The sequence below is a fragment of the Triticum dicoccoides genome, chromosome 1A (assembly GCF_002162155.2).
Source record: "Triticum dicoccoides isolate Atlit2015 ecotype Zavitan chromosome 1A, WEW_v2.0, whole genome shotgun sequence".
NCBI classification, from domain to species: domain Eukaryota; kingdom Viridiplantae; phylum Streptophyta; class Magnoliopsida; order Poales; family Poaceae; genus Triticum; species Triticum dicoccoides.
The window spans coordinates 322,500,616-322,512,660 of record NC_041380.1 but is presented as its reverse complement, the minus strand read 5'-3'; the positions used below and the strand labels follow the sequence as shown (position 1 = coordinate 322,512,660).

At 46.8% G+C, this 12,045-nt stretch overlaps 1 protein-coding gene across 1 annotated transcript; it reads right to left on the bottom strand.

The window, feature by feature from the left end:
* Positions 1 to 2,859: 2,859 nt before the first annotated feature.
* Positions 2,860 to 4,729, bottom strand: LOC119271002 (benzyl alcohol O-benzoyltransferase-like). Its single transcript, XM_037552982.1, has 2 exons — positions 4,190 to 4,729; positions 2,860 to 4,086 (listed from the first exon to the last, which is right to left on the bottom strand). The coding sequence occupies exons 1-2, from the start codon at positions 4,634 to 4,636 to the stop codon at positions 3,142 to 3,144; spliced, it is 1,392 nt and encodes a 463-aa protein (XP_037408879.1). The 5' UTR covers positions 4,637 to 4,729; the 3' UTR covers positions 2,860 to 3,141.
* Between the last annotated feature and the right edge of the window lie 7,316 nt (positions 4,730 to 12,045).

Below are 12,045 nucleotides of genomic sequence, written 5' to 3'. Positions count from 1 at the left end.
TTTTCGCACGTGTTTTAGGCTTTTTAAACGGTTTTTTCTGGTTTGTTTCGACGTTTAGGTTTTCTTCTGATCTTTCTTAGCTTTTCGATAAAAAAAATTTGAAAAAAAAAATTTCGTGAAAAAACTCGTTTTCTTTTTTTTTCCTTTTGCGAAAGTCACGATTTTTCTTCCGTGAGAGGTATGGTTGTGCTTTAGCAAGAGTCACGACCGTGCCTTTCGGAAACAAAAAAAACGCGTTTTCTATTTTTTTTTCTTTCGCGAGAGTCACGGTTTTGCTTCCGTGAGAGGCACGGTTGTACTTTCGCGAGAGTCACGGCCATGCCTTTCGGAAAGGGAAAAACAAAACACGTTTTTTCTTTTTTTTTCTTTTGGGAGAGTCACGGTTTTGCTTCCGCGAGAGTCACAGTTTTGCTTCCACGAAAGGTACGGTTGTGATTTCGCGAGAGGCACGGACGTGCCTCTTTCGGAAAGGGAAAAAAACCATGCTTCCGGTCCGGTTTTTTCGCCCGGTTTTTTTCATCCGGTTTTTCATGAAAAAAAAGTTTGTCAAAACCTATCAACATGGCTAGTTTTGAAGATCTCGACGCGAGGAATCCAACGGTGAAAACGGTTCGAGATTTGGACGCACGGTTTAAGAGCTAAAACGTTTTGAATAAACAGATCTATGAAAAGGGAAAACTCCCAGGTTGCGACAAGTGACACGCTGCATGTGCGCCATTTGTCACGACCTGAAAAAGTGGAGTGCTCTTTGCAACGAGTACTCCTTAATTAGTGATTTCGGACGCTTAGAACTCCATAAAATATAGACAAATAGGGCGACGACTGGATAGGCCAGAAATATTCTAGAGGTCCGTTCTAGCCTGATATTGGGCTAGCAGCATCTAGCTACAGAAATGGGCTGGGCCTTTGGGCTAAATATTTTAGTTTCCAGAACACTTGATGAATGAGGAATTATTTGTTACTACAAAAACTTGATGAATTATTTTCTCTCAAGAAAAACTTGACGAATCAGGCAGAAACCCAGGAGAGGAGGACACGTTGTCACACAAAAAAGGGCGGATGGCTGGTTCCTATTCGGCGCCTTCAGCGCGAATACAGTGTTAATCGTACAGGGCGCATACCCCCTCGCGACGCGGGCCGGCCCAAATTCCATGCTTTCTTTCTAAACTGATGCAAAAAAATAGTACGTGGGAGGACTCGAACACAAGCCATTCAGCGTGCCACGTGATAACCACCCCGCCACTCAACGTTTTGTGATCAAGTACATTTTCTTACGTCTTTTGTTCTTTCTTTTCTTTTTCTTTCTTATTTTCTTTTTCTTTCTTTCCTTTTTCTAATTCGTAATGTTCACCGGGTTTCTTAAACTTTTTCCAAAATTTGATGAACTATCTTTCAAGTTCGATGAACTTTTTTCAAATTTAGTGAACTTTTCTTCAAATTGGATGAACTTTTTTCTAATTTGGTGAACTTTTTTGCAAACGCTATGAACTTTTTTCAAATTCGATGAAATCATTTTGAAGTCAATGAACTTTTTTCAAATTTGATGTACTTTTTCGAATTTGATGAACTTTTTTCAAAAAATCGATGAACTATTTTCCAGATTTGGCGAAATTTTTTGAATTATGTTGAACTTTTCTCAAATTCGATGAACTTCTATTATTTTTCGATGAACTTTTTTCAATTATGATGAACTTTGCTAAAATTCGATGAACTTTTCTTCGGATTCGATGAACTTTCTAGTTTTGATGAACTTAAAAAACCAATGAACTTTTTTAAATTTTGAAAAAAGTTCATTTCTTTTTTTAATGTTTTCCTTTGATATTCTTTTAGAAAAGTTCACGTATTTAGGAAAAAGGGAAAGGAAAAAAGCAAATAAAACCGTTACAGAAAAAGAAAAAATAAGAAAAAAATGGTTTGGACGCTTCCCCACACCAGGGGCTTTGCGAGCTAGAGAACGGATAAAAGAAAGCAAACGAAATCTATGAACACAAGTCGTTTGATGGTGCAGCCGTTCATGCACTGATATGCGAAGGTTGAGGTGCTGAGTTCGAATCCGACTCCTCGGGCACATAAGGCGCCAAACAGGAGCTCTCGGCGCCAGGCAGCTGTTCAGGCGCATAAGGCCTTGTATAATGGGAGGTGCTTAGAGAAATAAACCAAACTTTTCTTAAGCACCAGTGCTTAGGGGGTGTTTGTTTCCAGGGACTTTTTGGTGTAGGGACTATAAAAAGTCCCTTTTAGATACTTTTTAACCAAACGGGAGAGACTATTAGGGACTAAAAGTTGCTTTTTGGGACTAAATGAGAAAGACTCTCAAGGAGAGTCTTTTTTGGGATTTTTTTGGACTTTTTCAACAATGCCCCTTCATGCACCCATTGGCCCGCCACCCCATAATGTTGTTTGGTTGTTATTTTTCTATATAATAGGGGTAACATGGTCATTTAATAACCTTTAGAGAGGGACTAGGGACTTTTTAGTCCCTAGAAACAAACAGGGAGGGACTTGGACTAGAGACTTTTTAGTTGAAACTAGAAAAAGTCCAAAGACTTATGAACCAAACAGGGCCTTATTTATACAGGGTAGACGCTTAACTAAGTGTCTCTCCTGTAAAAATAGGCACCGATGCTTTAGAAAATCTCGATTTATTTTGCTAAACATCTCTCATTGTACAAGGTCTAAGGCACACACACTGCAGGAAACTGACTCAGGGCTGTCCAGGCTATCGCTATCTCTGGCTAGTGGAAGGCCCATTAGCAAAAAGAAAGGCAGCCAGCACCCCAAAAATGCAGAGTTGTTTCGTGGAGACAGGCATATACATACAGCAACAGGCGGCAGAGAATGCATAGCACACTACAGTAGTTCTGTTCAAAATGGTATGGCAATACATTGGAATTATTCAAACAGACACATACAAAGTCACCCTTACAACCCATGCGCGCCCGTCAGCCGCAGCGCATCCGACGAGCCTTGTTCACTCCGCTCCATCACAAGCGCTGTACAAATCAGCACCACACACCCACTGCGGATTATAAGTTCTACTTACAAGTTACAACTAACAACAACTGTTCGCTACCAAATAACCGGGTACGTAATTACGGACAGCGAAACGGACGATGGGACAGCGCACGCGCGCCCGCTGATTCAGAGCGCAGATTTGATCATGGCGGGGAACATGTCGGGGACGTCGACGGCCGGGCGCAGCAGCTTGCCCATCTCCTCCACGAACTTGTCCATGGCGGGGCCAGGCAGGCACATGGGGATCACGATGCCGTCCTCGCCCTTGCCGTTCTTGAACGGGATCAGGAAGCTGGCCACCCCGGGGATGGCGCCCACGCCGCCCTTCGCCGGCCCGCCGTACACCGGCCTGCCCCACCCGAAGTCCAGGTCGCCGAACCCGGCCTTGGTCACGTCCGACGCCAGGTACGCGCGCACCACCGTGAAGTGCGGCCGCCCGCGCTGCACCATCAGGTCCGCCACCGACCGCATGTACTCCACGTCCACCTCCGACTTGGCCTCCTTCACCAGCTTCACGGCGTAGCTCAGGGGGTTCGCGCACAGGTCGCCGGACGCCGACACGGCCACCGGGAAGGCGAACGCGTTCCCGTAGTAGCCGGCCGGGATGGCGCTCGCGCCGCCCTGCTTGCCGCCGCGGGCGTTGACGATGCAGATCATCCGCATCACCTCGTCGGCGTCGGGGGCCAGCGCCACGGTGCGGCACTTCCACAGGCTCCCCGTGAGGACCTCGAACGTGGTGGCGCGCTTCCGGAGGCCCGGCGCCAGGTGGGACCGGATGGCGGCGACCTCCCGGGCCCCGAAGAAGAAGGAGCGGTGCGCCATGTCGTCCAGCGGCACGATGGTGCCCTTGGTGTCCGGCACCTCGTCGTACTCACGGTGCGCGAAGCCAGGGCGCGGCGGGTTCCGCGCCTCCAGCAGCTCCCGGTCCCACACCGGGCGCACCGACGGCGCCGCCGCGCCACGCGCCAGCTCCGCCACGGCGGAAAGGAACTGCACCAGCCCCTGCGCGTCCGCCATCGTGTGCATCAGCCGCACCGCCAGGATGAAGCCTCCGCACGCCAGGCGTGTCACCTGAACGTAGTACGAACAACGGTCAGCCATGCATCGATCGCGCTCGCACGTGCGCACAAACATGCGTTAGTGTTTGAGTTTCACGAAAGAAAGGCAAAGTTACCTGGAAGAGGAGGAGTGGGGTGCCGAGGACTTCGGACGAGCCAGGGACGTCGAAGATGAGCTCCTCGAGCCCCGGGAAGGGCGGCTGCAGGGCGTCGCCGAAGTGCTCCAGACGCACGTCGGAATCGGCCTCGATGAACAGCACGCCCTCGCCGGTGCAGTCGACGGCGAGCTTACGACCCTCAAGCTCCCTCAGCCGGCCGGCGAACGGGTAGTAGTGCACGAGCGCCCTGGCCACGGCGTCCCGGACCACCGCCGCGGGGTCCCTGCCGCCCATGGACGCGTCGCGCCGGTAGAACTGGATGACGGGGATGTGGAACCGCAGACCGTCCTGGTCGTCGATGTCCGAGAGACGCTTCAACTCTCTCGGCGTCGGCCCGGCCGGCGTCACCAGCTCGGCCGCCTTCCTCCTCACCGTGAACCTCAACGACGCCGCTGGGCCCGCCATTAGCACTGCCTCAGGATGATTCTCAACTAACTCTCGAGAAGGAGGGTGAGAAGGTGATCAATGGTGCGCGCGGCTAGCTGGTGTGTTTGCTGCTGCTGCTAGGTTTGTGGAGAAAGAGTGGCATTAGCACGCATATATATGCACGCGCGGCTACACAGTGAGAGTGACGGCGACCGTGAGATATAATGTGTGAGCAACTGGGTCGAAATTAGGGAGCAGTTTACTGACGCTCTTTTCTTTTTCCTTTGGCGGACTATGATTTGTGTCAGTAATAATTCTGTGTGGACGAGCAATGGGGGAGATGGAGGACTGACTTGACCAAGGCCAACGCGGTGGGTCCGGTGGTGTGATGGTGTGAGCTCTGCTGACTCGTGAATTCGTGATCCATGTGTGTGGTAGCCCGATTGGAAAAGGGGTCACCCTCGGGCAGGTACGTTTGTTTGGGAAATGGATGGCTCAATCTTGCGATAAGCACGATCAACCGTAACCCCGCCTGTGAAGACAGTTTCTCCTGGCCTGCTGATCCCTCAGGCGAAATCCACGTATAACCGGCTGTGTCAGGGTATTGAGAGGGCCCCCTATGCCTCATGCATTTGGAGAAGCTGGACTATTCTTAAGTGTAAAATCTTTGCGTGGTTGGCCGTGCAGCACCGAATCTGGACATCTGATAGAAGAGCGAGGCATGGACTCCAAAGTGAACCATCCGCTTGCTACACCTGTTTGCAAGATGAAGATAACGCGGAGCATATTCTCATCCAGTGCGTCTATGCTAGGGAGGTGTGGCACTACATGTTTGAGAAGCTGAACCTGAGGGGCCTCCATCCCTATACACGCTGACACCTTGTTAGATTGGTGGTTGACCACTAGAGCAAACTTCAGGAAAGGCCATAAGCGTGGTTTTGACACGGTGATCATCCTGACTATCTGGGCCCTTTGGAAGCAGCGCAACGCAAGAGTCTTTCATCGGCCCAACCAGCAGAAGACCGCGTTGGATTTGGCGCACGCCATTGTCACAGAGCTCAAGGATTGGAGGCTAGCGGGATTAGGAGGAGGAGGTTATGGATCGTTTTGTGAGAGTGTAGGCATAGGCTAGTTCGTCGGGTGGCTAGGGTGTGCGTTTCGGTTTTGGAAGCTCCGCTTCCTTTCTTGTAATGTATACTCTGCTTTCTTCTTCTATATAATTAAGGTACGCTTTTGGCGTACTCTAAAAAAAAGTGTTAACCCGACCTGCATGGACACTTCAACTTTGAGAAATGTATTCACGGTAATACATGTCTCATTCATATCATAACTTTTGAGTCTTATGGCTGACGGTAAAAATAAGCAAGTTGCCCCAAAAGAACTAACCCATAGTAGTACTGAGCCACGTAGAAATCCACCTCTCACAAAACTTAAAAAACAACAGAATACTAGCCTTTGAACAAAGGACCACCGGTCTAAGAAAAAATTACAATCAAGACTGAAAGAGCTTGACACCAATGCCCATCGTCTGCCTTCGGCACCACCATAACAGCCATCAAAGGACACACATCACCTCATCACCCGAGCTCGACATGACTCCATCGCAGATATGCAGTTTTACGGACCTTCAAGTTGGCTCTACAAATGTGGAACCATTTGTTGGGGAACGTAGCAGAAATTCAAAATTTTCCTACGTGTCACAAAGATCTATCTATGGAGAAACCAGCAACGAGGGGAAGGAGAGTGCATCTACATACCCTTGTAGATCGCTAAGCGGAAGCGTTCAAGAGAACGGGGTTGAAGGAGTCGTACTCGTCGTGATTCAAATCACCGGAGATCCTAGTGCCGAACGGACGGCACCTCCGCGTTCAACACACGTACAGCCCGGTGACGTCTCCCACGCCTTGATCCAGCAAGGAGAGAGGGAGAGGTTGAGGAAGACTCCATCCAGCAGCAGCACAACGGCGTGGTGGTGGTGGAGGAGCGTGGCAATCCAGCAGGGCTTCGCCAAGCACCAAGGGAGAGGAGGAGGAGGAGAGGCAGGGCTGCACCAAGAGGGAGAAGTTCTCATGTGTTGGGCTGCTCCAAAACCTCCAATATATATAGGGGAAAGGGGGGCTGCGCCCCCTTTAGGGTTTCCCACCCCAAGGGGTGCAGCCAGCCCTAGATGGGACTTGGGGGGGCGGCCAAGAGGGGGAGAGAGGGGAGGCGCGCCTGGGGTGGGCCTTAGGGCCCATCTGCCCTAGGGTTTGCCCTCTCCCCTCCTAGTTGCGCCTTGGGCAAGGGTGGGAGGCGCACCAGCCCACTCTGGGGCTGGTCCCTTTCCACTCTAGGCCCATGCAAGCCTCCGGGGCCGGTGGCCCCACTTGGTGGACCCCCGGGACCCTCCCGGTGGTCCCGGTACGTTACCGATAAAACCCGAAACTTTTCCGGTGACCAAAACAGGACTTCCCATATATAAATCTTTACCTCCGGACCATTCCGGAACTCCTCGTGTCGTCCGGGATCTCATCCGGGACTCCGAACAACATTCGGTTACCACATACAAGCTTCCTTTATAACCCTAGCGTCATCGAACCTTAAGTGTGTAGACCCTACGGGTTCGGGGGACATGTAGACATGACCGAGACGTTCTCCGGTCAATAACCAACAGCGGGATCTGGATACCCATGTTGGCTCCCACATGTTCCACGATGATCTCATCGGATGAACCACGATGTCAAGGACTCAATCGATCCCGTATACAATTCCCTTTGTCTAGCGGTATTGTACTTGCCCGAGATTCGATCATCGGTATACCGATACCTTGTTCAATCTCGTTACCGGCAAGTCTCTTTACTCGTTCCGTAACACATCATCCCGTGATCAACCCCTTGGTCACATTGTGCACATTATGATGATGTCCTACCGAGTGGGCCCAGAGATACCTCTCCGTTTACACGGAGTGACAAATCCCAGTCTCGATTCGTGCCAACCCAACAGACACTTTCGGAGATACCTGTAATGCACCTTTATAGCCACCCAGTTACGTTGTGACGTTTGGTACACCCAAAGCATTCCTACGATATCCGGGAGTTGCACAATCTCATGGTCTAAGGAAAAGATACTTGACATTAGAAAAGCTTTAGCATACGAACTACACGATCTTTGTGCTAGGCTTAGGATTGGGTCTTGTCCATCACATCATTCTCCTAATGATGTGATCCCGTTATCAACGACATCCAATGTCCATAGCCAGGAAACCATGACTATCTGTTGATCACAACGAGCTAGTCAACTAGAGGCTCACTAGGGACATATTGTGGTCTATGTATTCACACGTGTATTACGATTTCTGGATAATACAGTTATAGCATGAATAAAAGACTATTATCATGAACAAAGAAATATAATAATAACACTTTTATTATTGCCTCTAGGGCATATTTCCAACAGTCTCCCACTTGCACTAGAGTCAATAATCTAGTTCACATCACCATGTGATTAACATTGACAGGTCACATCACCATGTGATCAACATCCAAAGAGTTTACTAGTGTCATTAAACTAGTTCACATCATCATGTGATTAAGACTCAATGAGTTCTGGGGTTTGATCATGTTTTGCTTGTGAGAGAGGTTTTAGTCAACGGGTCTGCAACAATCAGATCCGTATGTGCTTTACAAATCTCTATGTCATCTCCTAGATGCAGCTACCACGCTCTATTTGGAGCTATTCCAAATAACTGTTCTACTTGGAGCTATTCCAAATGGTTGCTCCACTATACGTATCCGGTTTGCTACTCAGAGTCATTCGGATAGGTATTAAAGCTTGCATCGACGTAACCCTTTACGTCGAACTCTTTATCACCACCATAATCGAGAAACATGTCCTTATTTACTTCAAGGACAATTTTGACCGCTGTCCAATGATCCATTCCTGGATCATTCTTGTACCCCTTGACTGACTCATGGCAAGGCACACTTCCAGTGCGGTACACAGCACGGCATACTATAGAGCCTACGTCTGAAGCATAGGGGACGACCTTCGTCCTTTCTCTCTCTTCTGTCGTGGTCGAGCTTTAACTCTTAACTTCATACCTTACATCTCAGGCAAGAACTCCTTCTTTGACTGATCCATCTTGAACACCTTCAAGATCATGTCAAGGTATGTGCTCATTTGAAAGTACCATTAAGCGTTTTTGATCTATCCTTATAGATCTTGATGCTCAATGTTCAAGCAGCTTAATCCAGGTTTTCTATTGAAAAACATCTTTCAAATAACCCTATATGCTTTCCAGAAATTCTACATCATTTCTGATCAACAACATATACTTATCAGAAATTCTATAGTGCTCCCACTCACTTCTTTGGAAATACAAGTTTCTCATAAACTTTGTATAAACCCAAAATCTTTGATCATCCTATCAAAGTGCATATTCCAACTCCGAGATGCTTACTCCAGTCCTTAGAAGGATCGCTGGAGCTAGCATACCTTTTAGCATCCTTAGGATCAACAAAAACCTTTCTGATTGTATCACATACAACCTTTCCTTACGAAAGTTGGTAAGGAAACTCGTTTTGACATCTATCTGCCAGATTTCATAAATGCAGCTTATGCTAACATGATTCCGACGGACTCAAGCATCGCTACGGATGAGAAAATCTCATCGTAGTCAACTCCTTGAACTTGTGAAAAACTCTTCGCCACAAGTCGAGCTTCATAGACGGTGACATTACCGTCCACATCCGTCTTCTTCTTAAAGATCCATTTATCTCAATGGCTTGCTGATCATCGGGCAAGTCCACCAAAGTCCATGCTTTGTTATGATACATGGATCCTATCTCGGATTCCATGGCTTCTAACCATTTGTCGGAATTTGGGCCCACCATCGCTTCTTCATAGCTCGTAGGTTCATTGTTGTCTAGCAACATGACCTTTAAGACAGGATCACCGTACCAATCTGAAGCAGTACGCGTCCTTGTCGTCCTACGAGGTTCGGTAGTGACTTGATCTGAAGTTTCATGATCACTATCATAAGCTTCTACTTCAATTGGTGTAGGTGCCACAGGAACAACTTCTTGTGCCCTGCTACACACTAGTTGAAGTGATGGTTCAATAACCACATCAAGTCTCCACCATCCTCCCACTCAACTTTTCGAGAGAAACCTTTCCTCGAGAAAGGACCCGATTCAAGAAACAATCCATATTGCTTTCGGATCTGAATTAGGAGGTATACCCAACTGTTTTGGGTGTCCTATGAAGATGCATTTTATCCGCTTTGGGTTCGAGCTTATCAACCTGAAACTTTTTCACATAAGCGTCGCAGCCCCAAACCTTTAAGAAATGACAGCATAGGTTTCTCTAAACCGGTGTCATCTCAACGGAATTACGTGGTACCCTATTAAAGTGAATGTGGTTGTCTCTAATGCCTAACCCATGAACAATAGTGGTAATTCGATAAGAGACATCATGGTACGCACCATATCCAATAGGGTGCAACTATGATGTTCGGACACACCATCACACTATGGTGTTCCAGGCGGTATTAATTGCGAAAAAATTTCCACAATGTCTTAATTGTGTGCCAAAACTCGTAACTCAGATATTCATCTCTATGATCATATCATAGACATTTTATCCTCTTGTCACAATGATCTTCTACTTCACTCTGAAATTACTTGAACCATTCAATAATTCAGACTTGTGTTTCATCAAGTAAATATTCTCAACATCTACTCGAATCATCTGTGAAGTAAGAACATAACGATATTCACTGCATGCCTCAGCACTCATTGGACCGCACACATCAAAATGTGTTACTTCCAACAAGTTGCTATCTTGTTCCATCTTACTGAAAATGAGGCTTTTCAGTCATCTTGCCCATGTGGTATGATTTGCATATCTCAAGTGATTCAAAATCAAGTGAGTCCAAATGATCCATCTGCATGGAGTTTCTTCATGCGTATACACCAATAGACATGGTTCGCATGTCTCAAACTTTTCAAAAACGAGTGAGTCCAAAGATCCATCAACATGGAGCTTCTTCATGCGTTTTATACCATTATGACTTACATGGCAGTGCCACAAGTAAGTGGTACTATCATTTCTATCTTATATCTTTTGGCATGAAAATGTGTATCACTACGATCAAGATTCAATAAACCATTCCTTTAGGTGCAAGACCATTGAAGGTATTATTCAAATAAACAGAGTAACCATTATTCTCCTTAAATGAATAACCGTATTGCGATAGTCATAATCCAATCATGTCTATGCTCTATGCAAACACCAAATGACAATTATTCAGGTTTAATACTAATCTTGATGGTAGAGGGAGCGTGCGATGTTTGATCACATCAAACTTGGAAACACTTTCAACACATATCGTCAGCTCACCTTTAGCTAGTCTCCGTTTATTCCATAGCTCTTTTATTTCGAGTTACTAACACTTAGCAACCGAACCGGTATCTAATACCCTGGTGCTACTAGGAGTACTAGTAAAGTACACATTAACATAATGTATATCCAATATACTTCTATCGACCTTGCCAGCCTTCTCATCTACCATGTATCTAGGGTAATTCTGCTCCAGTGGTTGTTTCCCTTATTACAGAAGCACTTAGTCTCGGGTTTGGGTTCAACCTTGGGTTTCTTCACTAGAGCAGCAGCTGATTTGCCGTTTCATGAAGTATCCCTTCTTGCCCTTGCCCTTCTTGAAAAACTAGTGGTTTCACCAACCATCAACAATTGATGCTCCTTCTTGATTTCTACTTTCGCGGTGTCTAACATCGCAATACCTCAAGGATCATCATATCTATCCCTGATATGTTATAGTTCATCATGAAGCTCTTGCAGCTTGGTGGCAATGACTTTGGAGAAACATCACTATCTCATCTGGAAGATCAACTCCCACTCGATTCAAGTGATTGTTGCACTCAGACAATCTGAGCACAAGCTCAACGATTGAGCTTTTCTCCCTTAGTTTGCAGGCTAAGAAAATCGTCGGAGGTCTTATACCTCTTGACGTGGGCACGAGCCTAAAATCCCAATCTCAGCCCTCGAAACATCTCATATGTTCCGCGACGTTTCGAAAATGTCTTTGGTGCCTCAACTCTAAACCGTTTAACTGAACTATCACGTAGCTATCAAAACGTGTATGTCCGATGTTCGCAACATCCACAGACGACGTTTGGGGTTTAGCATACTGAGCGGTGCATTAAGGACATAAGCTTTCTACTGTCCGCATAATTGCTACTATCAACTTTCAACTATATTTTCTCTAGGAACATATCTAAAAAGTGGAACTAAAGCGCGAGCTTACGACATAATTTGCAAAGATCTTTTGACTATGTTCAGGATAATTAAGTTCATCTTATGAACTCCCACTCAGATAGACATCCCTCTGGTCATCTAAGTGATTACATGATCCGAGTCAACTAGGCCGTGTCCGATCATCACGTGAGACG

Excerpts from the sequence above, each read along its gene's own strand:
- LOC119271002 (XM_037552982.1), bottom strand. The coding sequence starts at position 4,636 with ATGGCGGGCCCAGCGGCGTCGTTGAGGTTCACGGTGAGGAGGAAGGCG. Across the intron at positions 4,087-4,189 it reads CCCCACTCCTCCTCTTCCAG|GTGACACGCCTGGCGTGCGG; the intron begins GTAACTTTGCCT and ends TACTACGTTCAG.